Raw genomic sequence first — 19,039 nt, 5'->3', positions numbered from 1 at the left:
GGAGACGTAGTCCGTCATACATCTGGGTGGAACAGTGGTCCAGTTTATTATTAATTTTTTTGCTTATTTTGCTTCCAATACTGAGAAGGAGCCCGGTTTCCTTCATGTGGTGGCGTCCAGAGAGCCTACGTGTCCATCGGAGCTGGACAAGACCCGGCGTGTCCCGTCCAGCCAGGGGCGCCGGCGCTCCACTGTCACACACACGCAGTGTACCGGAACTCCATTCCTTAGGTTGGTTACACATTTAGAGACCTATTCACGCACACACACACGCGCGCTCGCACCTCCACATACAAACACGTGCGCACGCACACATGCGCGCACACACACAGCCACTCAGACATACATAAATTTATATAATTTTGGAAATGTTAATCTGTTTTGTTGGTTTATTCATTTACGGTACATATTAAAACCTCACATGACACAAATACCCACATATTAAAAAAAACAATTAAGTCTCTTAAAAAAATCCCATAATAAAAATAAGTTCTATTTGTTTTATTTTACAATATATTTCTTTTTGCTCCCCATCCCCAGTCCCATTCGTTCCCGCCGGAGGTTTTACAACGGGCACTTTGTGCAGCCGCACTCAACGGGGGCCTCCAGCTCCTCGGAGAATGTGGACCCGTCGGGGCATCTGAACACCACCTTCCGCCGGCGGCTCTTAATGGGGGCACAGCAGAGCCCCCCAGGACAGGCGCGGGAGCACTCCACCCGGGGCACCTTGCTGGTGGATGTACACGTCTTGTGTCCCTGGTGCCGCTTCAGAAGCTCCCGCACAACTTCACCCTGGCAGGTAAGCGCTGAATGGTGGCGCAGGGGACAGGGATCAGTCTGCTCTATTCACGGGAAACTTCTTAAATATTCATTCATTCATTCATTCACTCACAACAATGGAAGGTCATGATGGTTCAGAGTCTTTCCCAGAAGCATAGGGTGTGAGCCAGGCACACACACACACACACACTCCACAGTCACCAGTGCACTTGAAACATGTCTTTGGACTGTGGGAGGAAACCAGAGCACACTGATTCAAACCCACTTCCAAACAGCTACAAGGCCCCAGTGCTACCCGCTGCACCGCAGGGCGAGAACGGTGGCACAGCGAGTAGCGCTGCTGTCTCGCAGCGCCTGGCTGGTGTGAGAGAACGTGGGTTTGATCCCCTCAGTCTGTGTGGAGTTTGCATGTTCTCCCTGTGTATGTGTGGGTTTCCTCCAGGTGCTCTGGTTTCCTCCCACAGTCCAAAGACATGCTGTTCTGATTCCCCCACAGTGTGTGAATGACACACAGAGAGAGTGTGTCCCAGTGATGTATGGATGAGTGACCTATTGTAAGTAGTGTATCTAGCAGTGTAAGTCACCTTGGTGAATAAGGTGTGTGGGCTGATAATACTACAAAGAGTTCATTGGAAGTCGCTTTGGAGAAAAGTGTCTGCTAAGTAAATAAATGTAAATGTAAACTATGGGACAAAATGGGAGAAGTGGAAGACACACCTGTGTCGCAAGTCGTGCCAGTATATCCGGGCCGGCAGCGACACGTAGGCTCTCCGCTGTCGGTGAGCTGGCACTCGCCATGTCCGCAGGGGTGCCCCCTGCAGGCCGGAGGCTCCTCCCTGCGCTCACAGTTCTGGCCGGAGTAGCCCCCGGAGCACTGGCAACTGTAGGTGGAGCCCTTGGGCACACACACACCGTGCACACACCTGGGGTGAGAGAGAGGCATAATGTGTGAGCCAGTGTGTACTAGCGTAAAACAGTGTATCGCTTAATGTTACCTCTGTATGTAGCAGCGCGAGTGTTCCTCACATACCTGCTGCCCTGACATGGACTAGGTGGGATTTTCTGGTCACACAGGGGCCCGCTGCGGCCGGGGGGGCACTCGCAAGTCACCCCGGTGTCACCGCGCTGGCGGCACACCCCCTGTGCGCACACACTGCAGGAGTGACAGCCACGCAGCACCCCGTTGGCCCCGGGGCCGACTGCACCCAGGTCCTGCAGCTCGCCGTTGACCTTCACGTTGTAGAGACAACCGCTGAAGGCCTGGGAACTCCCCTGGCGAAGGCCTGAAAGCCCCAGCGCTGAGGGCACCCCTGTGGGAGACACACACACACACACACACACACACACACACACACACACACACATTGACAGGAGAAGTGAGCAATTTATTATGTATCCATTCGTGCAGCAAATAAAGATCTGTGTGTGTGTGTGTGTGTGTGTGTGCGTGTGCGTGTGCGTGTGCGCGGTGCAGCAATGACATGTTTGTATCAAAATTTTCTGTCTGTTGTCAATGCACTTTTGTTTACTGTGCTTTGTACGTTTCCACCAACCACGCGACACAGGTAAATGTAAATGTGTTGCTCATTAAAACCGTCATTGTGGTTTTTTGGATGCCACTATAACCCAGGCGCTACCGACAGTATGTGAAGGGCCTTGACTGTCTGCTATGCAGTACAGCCCCTTTTGCCCCTTTTTCAGAATTTTCTCAGTCACCTTGCGATGACAGAATAGCTCGCCGGCTATTTTCTACGTTCACCCCCCGTTTAAATTAAAGTCGATCGCTCCTTTGGCAAAGCGGAGCGGCTCATTTGTGGTTGTGACTCAGTGCCCTGCGATGGCGCCGGCAGCACCGCCGAGACGCCCCACTTACCCCCTATGTAGAGCTGTGCGTTGTGGTCCACAGAGGGCTGGCGTGACAACTTGCCCAGACTCTTGGGGGCACCCTTGTCCACCACCAGGACCAAGGTGTGATTCTGAATGAAGAGCTCCACCGTGTGGAAGAGGCCATCGTTCACAGACTCCACGCTACACACACACACAAACACACACACACACAAGTGAAGAGACAGACAAAGAAAAAGAGGGATTTCTTACTTGTACTCATCTGTCTCAGAAAATTTCATAACTCCGGAAGCACACGGAAGGGAGGAGGATGAGCCTTTGGGGTGCTCAGCTAGCTTGGCTCCTTAATATTAATGCAAGATGTGTGTGTGCTGCCATTCCAGCAGACCAGAACACAGACACACGGTGCATGTCTCAGTCCTTTCGGCAATGTGACCCCATTGACCCGGTGGCCCTGGGGGTTTGGGGGTCCGGGGACGGCTGTGGGTTCTGCTGTCTCCAACCACCACAGACAGGCAGAGACAGCGGTTTGGCAGGAGAGCGCACCGTCTCGGGGAGGTCCGACATGGTCCTCTTTGCCCACACCCCCCCAGGAAAGAAGACAAAGGCTTGCACCCTTTCTATCGCAGTGCCCCCACACTCCACCGCACAGTAAGTATGGTTAAGCATGGTAAACACTCTCTGCCATCCATCAGAATGAGTGTCAGTCATCCAGACCATGCCACACCACCTCCTCGAGGTGCAGGATTGGGAGGCTGATGAGAAAACCCCATCAGCTGAGCCACCAGCAGGTGGAGTTGCGACTAATACTCCTCCGCCACAACAGTAAACAAGCGGTTTCAGAAAACAAGGCGACACAGAATAAACGAATGGTAAAAGCAGGTAAAGCCTGCAAAAAGTGCTCGCATGCGGTATGAGGAGCAGAGAGCTCATGTTCGGGGTGGAGGGGAAGTTGCTCAGTCCGTGTTTGTACACAATCCTGTTTCTGTTTACAGGAGCCTCAGCAGAACAGAGACTCGACAGAGAGGAGTGTGTGTGTGTGTGTGTGTGTGGCTTTTTTACTGGGCCTGGAATTCAAGTCCGATTCGTACATGGGATTTTGTAACCAGCAAGAGTCGGCGTGCAGGAGCCCCTTTCCATGCCCCGCTCCTCCAACTGACGTGGAAATACCGCGGTGCAAGGCCGCCTTTTTTACGCTTTCATGGCATTTTCATTCGGTGCCTCTGGTTTTGACAGCTGTCTTTCATTAGGGCCCATCGGAGACGCCGCGTCCTTGCCAAGGAAAACAGGCTGCTGCTCCGGTGCGAAAGAACACCGAAGGGTGTGGAGGTAGACAGGGGCGAAGAGGCTCAGTTATGTGTCTCCAGGATTCAAAGTCACCAAGCAGTGAGTAAACTGAGGTAAAACTACTTGGACAACCATATGGTGTAATGAGCCTTGTCACCACAAGGGGGCGCACAGTGCACACACGCACACCGCTGGGCATTCCTGCCAATTCTTGGCTTTATATTTTTTTGCGGGGGGGATCTCTTTGATGTTCCTTCGGCTTGAATACAAACTTAAAACAGCTCATTATGTTCCTCAGTAAAAATAAACAGAAAGCCGTCGATTTCATCGGCTGTCGCGGTCCCTTGCAATTTCCTGTGGGGGGGGGAACGCTCACTTCCCCTCCACCAAAGTGCTCGGTAAATGACTCAAAACACCACGAACACCACTGCAGGACAGTCCTGGCGCCTGTATCCCGGGACTCATGTACACCAGCACCCCTGTAGGCTAGGTGGCACTATCGTCTGTCACCAGGCGAAACAGGGGCTTCACGGGGGGCCGGTGCAGGGACTGATGGGAGCTCATCTGATGTTTGAAAGCTTTTGGTGGGTCTATGGGTCACTGGGGGTCACCGGGGGTCATGCCCATCCAGGGTCTCAGCAGAACCGATTGAACCAATAAACTGTCGTAGACAATACAGGTTCCCAGTGTTTGGTTCTGTACTGTGGTACACTGGGGTTACCGCTCTGTACTGAGTGTGCACTGCTGGGGCACTGCTGACCTCTTATTTAATCTACAAACTTAACTCCTCACATCTGTCTTTAAAGCACTGAGCTTTTAGTCTGACACTTTTACCACTGATGTAAGTTCAGTGTAAGACCGCGGTTCAAACGCCTTGCTCACTGTTAAACCATGGAACAGGAGGTGCTCCTTCATGTCATGCAGCTTTTGAACTGTCAGCCTTCTGGGAAAGAGGACCAGGTCCTTGAGCACTAGAATTCCACCCGGTGTGTGGCACTGCAAACTGTGTAGTTCAACAACCTCCCCCCCACCACCCCCACCCACACCCGCTGGCATTTCGGAAAGGGCAGCGCATCCAACCGCCCTCCGCAGGCCAGCATTCGTCTCACTTTAATGAAGCAGCACTGATGGGAAGGAGGTGCACCCCCCCACCCACACACACACACACACACACACACACACACACACACACACACACACACACACACACACACCCCACCGAACGCCCGCAGACCCAAACCCCCTGATGCTGCTTGTTCCCAACCTTTTGGTGGAAGCTCAGCAGTTTCCCGGCAGAGGCTCGAACCCCTGGCGCTGGGGACGAGAACCTGTAAGCGAGCAGCCAGAGGTGGTCTGGACCCGGCCGCTCCGCCGGCACATCGTTAGCTCTCGCTCTGGGGTTCAGACCGCTGGACCGCAGGATCGCAATGAGCACTCCCACGCGCCTGGGGCCTGCGTCACCCTAATCCAACCCGACAGAAGTTCCCCGCGGCACTCGAACCGCTTCTGGCCCGTCATCTCCTCACCCTTGACCACACCGAGAGGAACAGACCAGAACCAAAGGAACCTCATCAGACGCCACAGGATGAAGTCTTCTCAATAAATATGTGTTAGCAGTATAGTTTACCCTGTGAAAGGAAGGTAAACCGGTGCCTTGCAGCTCCTATGATGTGGATTTGGACGCTGTGGGTGTGGACTCTGTGGGTTCGGGTCTGGCTCTGTCTGTATAGAGTTTCCTGTGGGTTTCCCTCTGATCGTGTGGGTTTCCTCCAGGTGCTCTGGTTTCCTCCCACAGTCCAAAGACCCTTTTTTCATCTGAACTAGTGACTAAAACTGCCCGTAGTGTGTGTGTCTGTGTGTGCGCGCGCACTGACCTGTACACCGTGGTGGGCGGGTAGCTGGCCATGTCGTACATGAGGCGGATGTGTCCCTGGTACAGCTCCAGCGCCAGCGGATCATTGTCCTCCTTGTATAACAGGACACCGTTGTCTTTGTCCGTGGCGACCTGTAGGGAGGCCGGGTTCGACCATCAGCGAATGCCCCCCGACCTCACACACACACGCTACACTGTGGGAGGGGTGCCAGGTCACCAATGAGCCCAGCGGCCACATCGCTGTCTGGCCATCAGCAGGAAACAGCACTGTGGGAATGGTCAGTACCTTCAGTGGGCAGCAGGTGGTGCAGTGGTTAGAGAACCAGGTTCGACTCTCTCCTCTATTTCCAGTGCCCTTGATCAAAGTACTTATCCGGAACTGATACAGTAAAAATTATCCTGCTGTGTAAATGGCTAAATCATTATAAGCAGCTTATTATATAACACCTAACATTAATTTTTCTGCAAGTAGCTGCATGAATGTGTGTGTGTGTGTGTGTGTGTGTGTGTGCGTGTGCGCGGTGCAGCAATGACATGTTTGTATCAAAATTTTCTGTCTGTTGTCAATGCACTTTTGTTTACTGTGCTTTGTACGTTTCCACCAACCACGCGACACAGGTAAATGTAAATGTGTTGCTCATTAAAACCGTCATTGTGGTTTTTTGGATGCCACTATAACCCAGGCGCTACCGACAGTATGTGAAGGGCCTTGACTGTCTGCTATGCAGTACAGCCCCTTTTGCCCCTTTTTCAGAATTTTCTCAGTCACCTTGCGATGACAGAATAGCTCGCCGGCTATTTTCTACGTTCACCCCCCGTTTAAATTAAAGTCGATCGCTCCTTTGGCAAAGCGGAGCGGCTCATTTGTGGTTGTGACTCAGTGCCCTGCGATGGCGCCGGCAGCACCGCCGAGACGCCCCACTGCCCCAGAGTGGAGTGTGTCCTGGGGGGGGACAAAGGATGACATTCTAATAAAGTCACAGTGCATGGGCAGCTCTCATGACACCCTGCCGCCATTGCGGTTCCGTAGGTGCATGGAACTTTCCGGACCGTCATGTGACGGTTTTGGGGGGCTGTTGCGCGCATGTTTCTTCTCGCGGCCTCGACTTCCTCCTGCTCTTTGAACGCTCGGGGAGACGAGGAGGAGCCAAACTGCGAGCCAACTGTGTGTCCGGGTCACACTGCCATGCGTTAACGGTTGCAGTCATGTGCGCGTCGACTCCAGGGGGCGGCGCTGGTGCTACCTGCAGGGAGACGTGTGCAGTGGGCCGGAGCCGGGCGCTGGGAAGCTCCACGTACGACTCCTTTCCCAGGAAGTGGACGGCCGCCGTTTTGTGGCACCTGTCGCCGAAGAAGCCGGGCGGGCAGCGACACATGGGCTCCCCGGCCACCACCAGGCACAGCGCCCCGTTGTGGCACTCGAACTGGTCACATGGGCTCGTCTGCAGGAGGATCATGGGAGGAGGGACCTCGCAGAAAAGGCCGCTGGAAAAACGGGGAGCAAAGCAGGACGTTTGTCAACACACACACTTTATTAACACACACTGATTGCCCTGCTCGCAGTGGAGGGGCAGGTGTGAGTGTGTGTGTGTGTGTGAGAGAGACTGGCGTGGTCTCAACTTTATTTTATTTTTAATGGAACATTTATTGAATGGATTTCTGTGGGTGAATAACACTGCTGAACTACACCTGCCCCATCCCTGGGAAATCAATACCTCCGATACTCTGATACCCCCAGAACCTCCAGCATCTCTCATGCATTTCGGTAAGATTCACCTCATATGTGTTGTTTTGTGTGTAACTCTTGCTATTGATGGGCCAGCAGGTGGCGCAGTAGTTAGAGCAGTCACCCTGAAAGACCTAGGTTCAAATCCCACGTCCTGCACCAGTTCCCTTGTTCAAAGCACTTACCCTGAACTGTATCATATTGGGTTCTTTTTAACCTTTTTTCACGTTATAGTTATTTCAATGTTATTGTAATTGTTTATTAATTCACTATATTATTATTATTATTATTATTATTATTATACATATTCACCCCCAGGTTGCAAATGAACTCTACAGCTGATCCATGTGTCAGAGCTTCCTTCCCCTTCACTGTAGCCTTGTGACTAGGGGGCGCCATTGTGCCAATCACGAGCCGGACGGCTGGTCCCCCCCGGTGGCCCCGCCCCTGAGGTCCCTGATGGCGGCGCTCACCTGAAGCCCTCCTTGCAGACGCAGGTGTAGCCGTTGATGGCGTCCACACACTGCGCTCCATGCTGGCACTTGTTCTCCAGGCAGTCGTTGTAGTCCTGCTCGCAGTTCTGCCCCACGTAGCCTGGTGGACACTCACATCTGGCCCACACACACACACAATTTTAAATGTCAGCAGAGGAACTGGTGAAGTCCTCCCGTGGGACGGGTGTTGCCAAGTCGGGACTCACCTGTACCCTCTGGGGAGGGGGACACACTTGCCGTCGTTCTGACAGGGGTCGAATCCCGGCGCACAGTGATCGATCACCTCGTCACACAGGTCCCCTGCAGAGACAGGCAGACAATGGGACATCAGAGACGTCCCCACCCATCCCTCCACTCAGGTCTTGCAGGTCCGACCCATTTAACCCCGCGGTAGAAAGTCCTCTGCAACACACCTTCCCACTGGGGGATATCGCTGACACTGTGTCAGTAATATTTTTATTATTAATAACTTATTTACGTGACATTTTTCTGTAGAGCCGCTTGCACTGTCCCTGAAGTGCCTTACACTGATTTACCCATTTATGCAGCTGGGTAATTTTTACTGCATTGATTCAGGGTAAGTACAGCAGGAGGTGGGATTCAAACTCAGGGCCCTTGGGTTCAAGGTGACGGCTCAAAGCCCTACACCACCTGCTGTCCCCTACAAACTATATTAATAGCTATAATTAATTATTAAATCTCACAGACTCACTGACACTGAATGATTAGATAAAAAGAGGAGAATTGTTTGTTTTTGGAAGACTTTAGTGTTTTATAATAAAATAATGAAATGTAACGCAGGTTATTGCGGTTCGGCCCATTTTCTTGACCCTGGGTTGCCAGCAGCAAAGGGGAGAAGGATGAGGGAGCGGACAGTGGAGGTCATACGGTCATTTGGGGACACGGTCCGTTCAGACACCACCACACCTTTCCGCTCAGTTATGGTCTGTAGGGGTGGGGGGGTCAATGGGGAAAGGGAATGAGGGTGGTGAATGGCAGCTTTGGCTGGAGGACGTCCCTGAGGACCAGGCTGTGGGCTCCCACGCAGAGGCCCCGCCCTCACAGGGCTCTCTGTGTGTGTGTGTGTGTGTGTGTGTGTGTGTGTGTGTGTGTGTGTGTGTGTGTGTGTGCGCGTGCGCGCACACTCTGCTCCACAGGGATGCCCAGTAGCAGCAGCACCTAAAATTAGGCCTGTGACGCTAATGACAGGGTCCCCGTGCGCCTGCTGCTGTTCGCCACCCCCACCCAGTGCGCCCCACCCCCAGGTCCCACGAGGTTCTGTTCAGCCCCCCGACGGCGAGGGTGTTTCAGGAAGGAGCGCTTTAAAAAAACAGACTATGCGTTTGTGTTAAACGCACTCTGCTTTGCTACGTCCCCGTCATGGTGACGCAGACGGTCCTGTAATTACTGCCCTCATGTGAACGCGCAGCCGCTGCGGTCGCTCTCAGCTGTGACAGCCTCGCACCCGCGCCTTGGCTTCCTCTGCGAGTCACTGGGCGGCTCTGCCCGGTTCCTTCATAGAACCCACAGGCCGATGGGATGATGCTTTGTGTGGGTGTGGCCTGAGTGCCCAGGTGTGTGGGCGTGGTCTTGGCACTCCAGCGTGTGGGCGTGGCTTCGGTGCTCAGGTGTGTGCCGTGGTCATACCCGTGTAGTTGGGCAGGCAGAGGCAGGTGTAGTTGTTGATGCCGTCTACGCAGGTGGAGTTGTTCTCGCAGTCGTTGTCCTCGCAGTCGTCAGGGTTCACCTCGCAGCGCTGACCCTCGAACCCGGCTGGGCATGTACAGCTGAGAGAGTGAGAGTGAGAGAGAGGTGAGGGCGGCACTGTCTGCCCATCACTCCATCCCGCTAATGAGCCAAACATGCTTGAGTCCCATGGGAACCAGAACACCTACAGCATCACTCTTTCCAAGGTCAACCGGTGGACGCATCCCAGACCCCCTCCACCAGTGCCCCTCGTTCCCGCATTACCCAGGCCGCTGGCGGTGGGAGGAGCCATGCGATAAAGGGCCGGCACATGGTCACCGGTGGACCAGAAACACTTACATGAGTCTCCCCAGCCGCACCAACAACCCCACCCCAAGCCTGCCAGCAGCCATGTCAAGTCCACCGAGCGCTGTCACTGGAGTCGTACGCTGCCAGGAGGCACTGAATTCCAGTGCAGTTTGAGGATTGACCGGAGGGGCACTAATGAAGGGGCAAAATGAACTTCACTGGACCCAGTGAACCTCCAGCACCGATTTAACAGCCGCACCAGGTGAACCACATCCTGGGCATCTTTGCTGATTTACCAGGGTTTAGTGACTCTAAACCGGAGGAAGTAAATTGGCTGTATTGACTGCTGTGGGGGGTTTTGTGAATCGAGCTCTGGCAGCTGAAGCCTGGCCATGCCCACGCCATGCACTGACCGCCCACCTGGAGGCGGAGCCTAAAGGAGAAACGAGTACTAGGTGCAGCCAGTGGAACTGGAGAGTTACCATAAAAAACAATAATTGGGACGAAATACTGCATTTACTGTTAAATACTGCACAATGCTCTTGTACCTGAACTGGTCCTCCTGGCCTGGGCTCACGTGACAGGTGCCGCCGTTGGCGCACGGGAAGCTGATGCAGGCGTTGATGGCGATCTCGCAGTTCCGGCCCTGAGGTGGGAAGGGGGAGGGTGTTAGGAGCACATCTCATCTTGGGCAGTTCTGTGCCGTGACCGCGGTTACACCCAGAAGGCTGCAGGCTCATATCCCTGAAAGGGCTCTGTCAGTCTCCCCTGGAGAAGAGCCATCTGGATCTCAATAAGGTAAGTACCACAGTAAACAGAGCTGTAGTAATGCTCTTGAGTGAAGCATTAAGGCAGCAGGAGGCGCAGTGGTTAGAGCTGCCACCTTGCTCTTGAAGGGACTAGGTTTGAATCCCCCCCCACTGTAAAACTGCAGATCATGGAACTGAAAGGAGTAAAAATTACCCTGCTCTCCAGAGGGGTAATTCAGTATAAGTAGCTTAGTGCATCAACATTATCACTGTGATTCAGAAGGAGTCAGATGAATAAATAATAAAGATAATTTCCCAGCATGCACCAGGATAAATTGATTAGAGTAGAGCACAGGATGCTCTGTAGTGTGTCGCCCTGGTCAGGAATAAGTTGTGTTGCGTTCACTGCTGTGTTTTATGACCGTGACCCTCTGCCCTCCTTTCCTTTCTGCTTTTACCCCTCTGCTCTGTTTGGAATGATCATTGAGAAGGAGCTGTAACACACACACACCCTTATGTTAACTTTGCCTGAACTCTCTCTGTAATGCTATAAATGTTCATTAGCCCTCTCAAAGATATGAAAGCTGAAAAAGTTTCTGCACTTCCAATTCTAAAAAGATTTTTAATTAATTTTCATCTTTTTTGTGGGGGTGTCGCCACAAGGTCTGTTTTTGGGGCTTCTGATCGCTGCAATGACATTATCTTCCGAACAGAACAGAACACGCAACAAACACAAAGAAAAGCATCCTCTCTCTACCTCTCTCGTTATCCACCCACACACACACACACACACACACACACACATGGGGAGGGGCATTGGGGTATGGATTTTAATTAAAAAGAGAGGGCAACGCTGCAGTGTCTCCAGGAGGCCGCAGGTTAAGCTGCTCTCCGTTTCTCCGGATCGTTCTGCTGACAGGAACTGCGCTCTCAAACAAAAGGGATGGTGGAGCGTGACAGGGGTGTGAGAGGCCGGGGTCGGGGGTCACGACGGGCCTCACTAACTCGCCTCACACACCCTCACAGTAAACAGCAGAGGAATCCTGGCTGGGCGACATGCAGTCTCGTCCCCCTGCCGAGGAGCAGCATTGTAGGGATAAGAGAGCCGTATTACACACCCACCCCAACGGATCCCAGGCTCCAAACCCCCATACTCCCCTGTGGCAGGAGCCCGACTGAGGGTTTCAATGGACACTAGTTCACAGTTAACACCTTAACCATAATGTAATATGGCAAGGGCCCCAAATGGGGGGGCTCTTAAAGCTGTTCCCTTGTAATCTGAAGGTCATGCGTTCAAATCTGCCACCTGCTGTTGTAGACTGTTGAGAAAAGTACATCCACTGAACTAATACAGTAAAAATTACCCTGCTGCATAAATGGTTGTAAACAGCTTTGGAGAAAAGTGTCAGAAAATTAACAAATACTAAATAAAATAGTGTGCGTTCACAGCAGCAGGTCGGGCTGAAGAACGTGCTTAGGGTTTGAGAGCAGAGCCCTTTCTGGGAGCAGCGGCTCTTATGGGTACGGACCGTTAGAATGGATAAAAATACAACCGCACTCTCACCTTGTAGCCAAAGGGGCAGGTGCAGTGGTAGGAGCCTGTGGCATCGCCTACACAGGTGCCGTTGTTCTGGCAGGGCGTGGAGAGACAGGGGGCGCACTTGGACATCAGATTCAAATCCACAGGGCCTGGGGGAAGGGGGTGGAACACACAGAGTGAGTCACACATAAAATCCCTGATCGGGGGTCGGAGGGTGTGGGACTAGAGGTGCGGTGGGGGGTGGCTCTCACCTTTGCATTGGAAACGGTTGAGGGGTGTGGTGAGCAGCAGGCGGTCGGCCATGTCGGGGGGGCCCGCGCAACGAGCGATGCCAGGCTCCTTGAAGCCCGCCTTCACCCACTGCGAGAGCCAGCGCAGGTCGCAGTTGCAGTACAGCGGGTTGGCGCCGAGGGCCCTACGGCAGGGATGGGGGGCGGTGCATTGGTCACACACACTCGGAAAGCGGTGTTTCGCACACGTCGTCACGTGAACCCGAAACAAAGAGGAATCGACTCGCCCACGTAGGAAATGCTTTCACACTCACAGGTGGGACAGAGATGTCAGGTGGCCGAAAGCCCCCTCGGGGATGGTTGAGAGGTCGTTGCCATGGAGAGTCCTGGGAAGGAGGAGATGGGATCAGAGGGGAGAACAGCGGCGGTGGCGAGGTGTGAAATGCTGTCATTGTGCTCCTGCTACGGAGGCAGAGAGGGGAAAACCCTGAGCACTCGGCCCCCCCAGCCATCAGTGCGGATGGTGTTCTTGGAGCGTGTTGCACGTGGGGGTGCTGAGGGTGGGCGGTGAACCCCCGGTAGGCGCTTTCATCAGTGTGAAGGCCTCCAAATTCCTGGCCTACTGCAGGTCAGTCCCGCGTCCTACAGAGCCCCCCGGGTGACCCCGGGTCCGAGGGGCCTGGGAGGCCTGAACTGAACAAGTGATAGTGACATCTCCTCTGTACCCCCTGTTTGTGTCGCCATAGCGACTGGGGGCTGTGAGGAGGGTCTTGGGTAGTGTCCCACCGGGCCTCGCCAGTTCCTCCCGCTGTGATAAACTATCTCTGTGTCTGCGGGGGCTATGGGGAGCGGGCTTCCTGAACCCCAGGTGACAGGTGCTCTGTCTCTCCACGTTCCCTCGAACCCGAGTAAATCAGAGGCCGGAACTGGACTCTGCCTTCCCTGAGAAATGGCTCTGTGGCGCCTCTCCTGTTTTATTTATCTGCGGCTATTTGGCAGCAGCCCGAAAGACGAATGGCTGGGTGGGGTGCGAGAGAGAGGGTCCATCTGTCACACGCCCCGTGGTGGGGTGGGGGCTCACAGCAGCCGCAGGGAGCGCAGTCCGTCGAAGGCGTGCACCGGGATGCAGCGGATCTTGTTGTAGCTCAAGATGCTGTGTGACGGAGGAGAGGACAGGGTGAGAAAGAGGCCATTTCCATCCAGCGTGCACGTCCGCCCCGCCCGGCCCGGCCCGGGTCGCCATGGCAACTTACAGTGTGGACAGCTGCGTCATGTTGCTGAAGGTGAGCGGGGCGAGCGAGCCAATGCTGTTGTTGCTCAGGTCTCTGTTGAGGCAGGAAACGGTCATCAGCGTGGAGCCCCTCAGACCACCGGCGCCGCTGAGGCTGCCACACGGCCCCACCCAGCAAACCCTCGAAGTACAGGTAATGAGGTAACGATCACCGCGGTACGTACACGAGGGTGAGGTGTCGGAGGGCCGAGAGCTCCTTCGGCACTGAGGTCAGCTGGTTCCCTTCCAGGTACCTGCAAGAGAGTGAACGCACAACACTGAGCACTTCCTGTTTCCCATCATGCCCTGCACTGCAGCCCACATAAGGGAGGAGCTCATCGAGGAGTAATGCAGCGTAATTACGAGAGGCCGGCGAGGTAACAATTAGCAACCGGGTCACCGAGGTTCACGGTTCTGAGCGCAAACCAGACCTCACAGAGCAGCCAGACGAATTGAAACAACGTTAAATAACTAAACATGAAATTTCAAACAAATTAAACACAAATACAAAAATAAATATTGGAAAAGGATACAAATAGGCTCCAAAATGAACATGTGTTTATATACATGTCACTGACAATGGATTCTAGGACAAATAAAACCATCTGTATTATTTATTTCCATTTTTTTTCGGGTTCATCTGCTACAAACAAGTTGAATGCGTCAACGCGAGTGTTTACATGTCGACGCAGAGACGAACGGACGCTACTAAACACACTGCGGCTCTAAAGGGCACCAGTGTACACCGTAACAGAGTGTAAAGTGCTCTCTCGAGGATTGACGGACAGCTGGGGGTGGACACGCGCATGCGTGTATGTGTGTGTGTGTGCGTGTGAGACACTCACAGCTCCGTGGTGTCCTTAGGGATGCCCTTGGGGAGTGAGCGCAGACCTCGGTTGCTGCAGCGAACCACGGTGTCGGAACACGTGCAGGATTCCGGGCAGCGCGGCGCCGGCAGGCAGCTGCTCTCCTCCGAGCCTGCAGGGGGCAGCGGAGACAGAGAATTCGAGACGGGTGAGGTGTCCACACTGCTGGGGTGACACTCCCACCGCTCATCTTCCAGGGAACAGTCCTTCGCTCTTTTGCAGGCATTCATGAGCTCGCACGCGACCTGGTCCGGTCCGGGGAGACCCGATGACCGTACCGTTGCCGGCTCCTCCTTCGGCTGCTCGCCCAATTTTTCCACAGTTGTTAAGGGAGAAAAAAAGGACAATCATAAGAAGAAACAGAGTAAACAGAGGTTGAAAACTGTCGGGAAATGTTGCCGTTGGCCCGAAAGTGGCTCCGCTGGCCCTCGGGCGGCACGCAGCACTTCCTGCTCGACCGCCTTTCATCTACAGCCGCAGAGATGCTATCTGCAAGGGCGGCGAGCGCCGTGCACATCGACACACAGCAAATTACCACGGTAATGCGAACTAATCAAGTCCGAGGCCTGGTCCAACAATAACAGGCCCCCGGGTCGGGACTGGCAGGAAAATGGGTGCGTGTGCGTGTGGGGGTGGGGGTGCTTATGAACAAGAGCTTCCTGTGAACAAAATTAGCTTCTTTTGACCGATCCCTGAATTTCCGAGGACTTAACTGTAATTTAAGACGTCTAAAAATAGGGCGACGTCTGGAACGCCTTCAGTGCTCCAGTGTGGAGATGCTGTAGACTCCAAGTGCCTACCTGCGCCCCTCCCCCACGACCCAGCCGAGCCCACTAGACCGGGATCAGCCCTGCAACGTAGACCAACTGATTGCTGTTCTTGGCGAGATCCAGAACCCCCCTCCACCACAGTCAGCATCTATTTCTGAACACAGTTTGCCTATTCAAGGCGCCCCAAACGCCCTGGAGAGCAGAGCGCAGCCCGGAACGTCTCCCGCGTTCGGGTTGAGGCCACGCCGAAAGAGCGATTGGCCAGACAGAAGCCAAACCACATTTCCTTTTTGTAGTTCAAATTTATGGCTCAGTCATGGGCCTGCACTTTTTCCCAGCACCGCGGGGGAATGCCCGCCTTTCCCATAAAAGCCAGACAGAAGTGAGATAATGCGGTCACTGGTGCACCGGACATTTGTTGCAGCGCTTCCCCGGACCCCTTCTGCTACTGCCAGGCGGAGCAGTTCCTCAGTGGCACCCGCAATGGTGGAAGAAGTGGGATGTGGGAATTCGGGGGGAGGTATGCAGGACAAGGAGAAGGTCTGCAAGGGTGATGGGACCCTGTCCCGATCCCTTCGAGTTTGGACGCGGCGGTGCTGTACCGTCACAGGTAAAGTCGGGCGTGGCCACATCCTGGATGGGGATCTCCTTCAGGAAGGCAGGCTTCTGGCAGCGCGGATTCCCGCTCACCACCCTCGTCTTCTTGAGCCAGACGCCCAGCCAGGCCAGGTGGCAGTCACACACGTACGGGTTCGACAGGAGGTTTCTGGCGGTGGAGACGGGGAAAAGACGATCATCGAAGGACTCGGCTCGAAAGAACACTTTCAGAAACCAGGTCAGCGGCCTTTCCGCTCCGCCCAGCGTAGACGAACCGTGCTGCGGCCCCACCGAGGAAGGCCCACTCTTACACTTTGGCTGTTTCTCGCAGGATCCCTTTGGCGTTCCTCCTCCCTCCATTTCCTGAAAGCACCCCATGAGGAAGGAGGAGAGGGGCCGAACCCGACACACCACCTCACACTGAAGACACACCGAGCGCCAAGTGGCCCACAGAGGTGCGGCTCCGTCTCGTTCTGGGGTCAAACATGTCGACCTTCTCTTTCTAATCGGAAACTGCGCGGCCACGGCGCTCGCACAGCACCGACTCCCGGAGCCCCGGTGGTATTTTTAGCCGCCGGTGCCGGAGCGGATCGGGCTGCGTCAGCCGCAGGCTAATTAAAGAGCTGGCGGAAGGGCGGAGCCACACCTTCTCCCAGAGAGAGAGCCACAGAGGGGAGAGGGAGGAAACAGACAGAAGGGAATGGGTTCTCGCTCCCAAGGGGGTGCGTAGACTGGAATGGTGTCAGCCGTCGCCTCGCACCCCAGCCCTGTGCGTCACACCGCCGACACACACCCCCAGGCTGCAGAGACACTCACATGGTGGAGAGCGAGTGCAGCGTGGCGAAGGCCCCTGGGGCCACCGTGGTGATGCGGTTGTCGTAGAGGGACAGCAGACGCACAGAGCTCAGCCCAGTGAAGGTGGTGTTGTCCACACAGCTGATCTGGTTGCTCCTCAGCATCCTGCAAGAGGCGCACGCGCGCACACACACACACACACACACACACACACACACACACACACACAAAGAGCTGTTAGAGGACCAGTCAAACACAGAATACTCCTCGTCCTTACTGGCTGAGTCTGTCGCTATTAGTGACACCGATGTCTCTCCGCCAGCGTGTACCATTGGACGAGGACACACAGGACGTACACAGCAATCACCTCTTACTGTGAGGTGTATGATCATGGAGTCGAAGGTTGGGTAGAGCTTAAGGAACTCGACTCATGACCACAGGGTTAGTGGTTCAAAAACAGCCCGGGTGATCTACCGCCTCTTAACCAGAACCGCAGGTTATTGTGTGTGTAAATCAGCGTGAGTGTGAAATCAATGGGAAAAAGAGCGTGAACTTGTAACCACCCAGTTTCTTGGAGAAAAGAGATTATAAAAGTGGGAGTGAGCGTGAGGGGGGCTGGAGGAGGTCTGTGCCGAAGAGCAAACGGTCCAGCAGCGCTCCCGTGGCGGACCTGAAGGGGCCCGTTCCGGGGCACGACCGGGGGTGCGGATGGGGGCACTAGAGGTCCGAGTGGCTCATTGAAGCCCGGCTGCTCTCCATGCCAAGCGTCTGTTTTGAACTGCGATGCCGGGAGCGCCGGCAGCGCCGGGGGGTGGCGCGGCAGGGAAGACAGATTCGAGGCGGCCGAGCCAAAACAATCAGAGCCCATAACCCGCCGCACAAACTGGAAAATGTAAAACAGAGCCCTCCATGATGAAAAAGTGCAAGCAGCAAATTCGGCATTAAGCTCCGACAGGCCCGGATCTGAAACAGGCAAACTCAATTTAGCGGCGCGCTCCCGGGATCGAAAAGCCACTAAATTCAATACCGAGGAGGAGGGGTGGCGGCGTGGGGTGGAGGGGGGGCTTGATTCTATTCATTTGCCTCAATGTGCATCTCTCTTTCTCTCTCTCTCTCTCTCTCTCTCTCTCTCTCTCTCTCCCTCTCCAGGTTGGTTAATTACAGGACTTGCTGGCTCTCCAAAGCCATCGGAGCCCATAAACATCTTGTTTTCTTGTTTTTCCAACAAACGAGCAGCGATCATTAGCTCGCGTTCGTTCTCTGCGGCTGACGTTGCCCTTGGAAACGATAAACAAAGCAACGCCGAGTGTAAACCCCCTGCTGGGGGCCGGCTCTGCGAGTCGAGCGTTTGCATGCCCCGCCCAATCCCCGTCAAGCCCCGCCCACTCACAGTGTCTTCAGCCCCGTCAGACCCTTGAACATCCGTCCGTGAAGGTTCTGCAGCTTGTTTCCGGTGAGCAGCAGCTCCAGGACGCCGGCCGCCCCATCGAAGGCCCCCTCCCTGATGTCCCGCAGCTTGTTGTTGCTCAGGTTGCTGGGAAGCCGAGGGGACAGAGACAGACAGACCTTCAGATACACCCTTTGACCCGACTGGCTGGTATGACCGTGTGGCCACAGCTGACTGTACTCTGCAACCGCCCCCGCCACGCTGGACCTCTGGGAAATACGAAAAGGTGGCGTCTGAACTGAGAAAGTATTAAAAATTTGTTATCAATAAATGTTATATGAAACAGACAGGAAGGCAGTGGGGAGCTTAGGTGTCAGATCTGCCATCCTGGGCCCGAAGGACTCGGGTTCGAATCCCACCTCCTGCTGTAGTACCCTTCATCGGCATACTTACTCCGAATTGCCACATTAAAATTTACCCTGTTGTGTAAATGGTGAAATGACAGTACGTTTCGGAGAAATTCATCAGCTAACAGAATAAATGGTAATACTAAAAACGGCCGCATTGAGAAAAAACAGAGCTGTTTGCTGGAAACTGCATTTCAGACACGGTAAACACTGTAAACTGCGGCTGGCAGCTGAGTCTGCGTGACGTGCTGATTATCAGACAGTTTGGGAAACCGGCGGCGGCGACGGGCTGCTGTTCCTCACTAACTCCTTTCTGTCCGATAAATCACGGCTCTTACCGTGTTTTTCCAGCTCCGCATTGGACCACAAACACTGGCCGACCGTAAATCACTCTGCGCTCCCTCAGCCACACGTGATCAGTGCTGTTT

General features: G+C 54.4%; 1 protein-coding gene across 1 annotated transcript in view; it reads right to left on the bottom strand.

The window, feature by feature from the left end:
- Positions 1-375: 375 nt before the first annotated feature.
- The window catches only part of slit3 (slit homolog 3 (Drosophila)), a 109,041-nt gene continuing 90,377 nt past the window's right edge, over positions 376-19,039 (bottom strand). The window contains exons 17-36 of the mRNA XM_029257464.1: positions 18,208-18,351; positions 16,839-16,982; positions 16,028-16,191; positions 14,635-14,767; positions 13,975-14,043; positions 13,773-13,844; positions 13,601-13,672; positions 12,834-12,905; positions 12,541-12,704; positions 12,314-12,438; positions 10,549-10,646; positions 9,653-9,792; positions 8,212-8,305; positions 7,985-8,122; positions 7,030-7,270; positions 5,787-5,917; positions 2,654-2,808; positions 1,811-2,090; positions 1,498-1,703; positions 376-806 (exon numbers count right to left, since the gene is read on the bottom strand). Coding sequence (XP_029113297.1) covers positions 565-806; positions 1,498-1,703; positions 1,811-2,090; positions 2,654-2,808; positions 5,787-5,917; positions 7,030-7,270; positions 7,985-8,122; positions 8,212-8,305; positions 9,653-9,792; positions 10,549-10,646; positions 12,314-12,438; positions 12,541-12,704; positions 12,834-12,905; positions 13,601-13,672; positions 13,773-13,844; positions 13,975-14,043; positions 14,635-14,767; positions 16,028-16,191; positions 16,839-16,982; positions 18,208-18,351 — 2,884 coding nt within the window. The 3' untranslated portion in view covers positions 376-564. The remainder of the gene's footprint in view (positions 807-1,497; positions 1,704-1,810; positions 2,091-2,653; positions 2,809-5,786; positions 5,918-7,029; positions 7,271-7,984; positions 8,123-8,211; positions 8,306-9,652; positions 9,793-10,548; positions 10,647-12,313; positions 12,439-12,540; positions 12,705-12,833; positions 12,906-13,600; positions 13,673-13,772; positions 13,845-13,974; positions 14,044-14,634; positions 14,768-16,027; positions 16,192-16,838; positions 16,983-18,207; positions 18,352-19,039) is intronic.

Source organism: Scleropages formosus, chromosome 13 (assembly GCF_900964775.1).
Source record: "Scleropages formosus chromosome 13, fSclFor1.1, whole genome shotgun sequence".
Lineage (NCBI taxonomy): Eukaryota > Metazoa > Chordata > Actinopteri > Osteoglossiformes > Osteoglossidae > Scleropages > Scleropages formosus.
The sequence above is the reverse complement of the archived record's forward strand: the minus strand, read 5'-3'. Positions and strand labels throughout refer to the sequence as shown.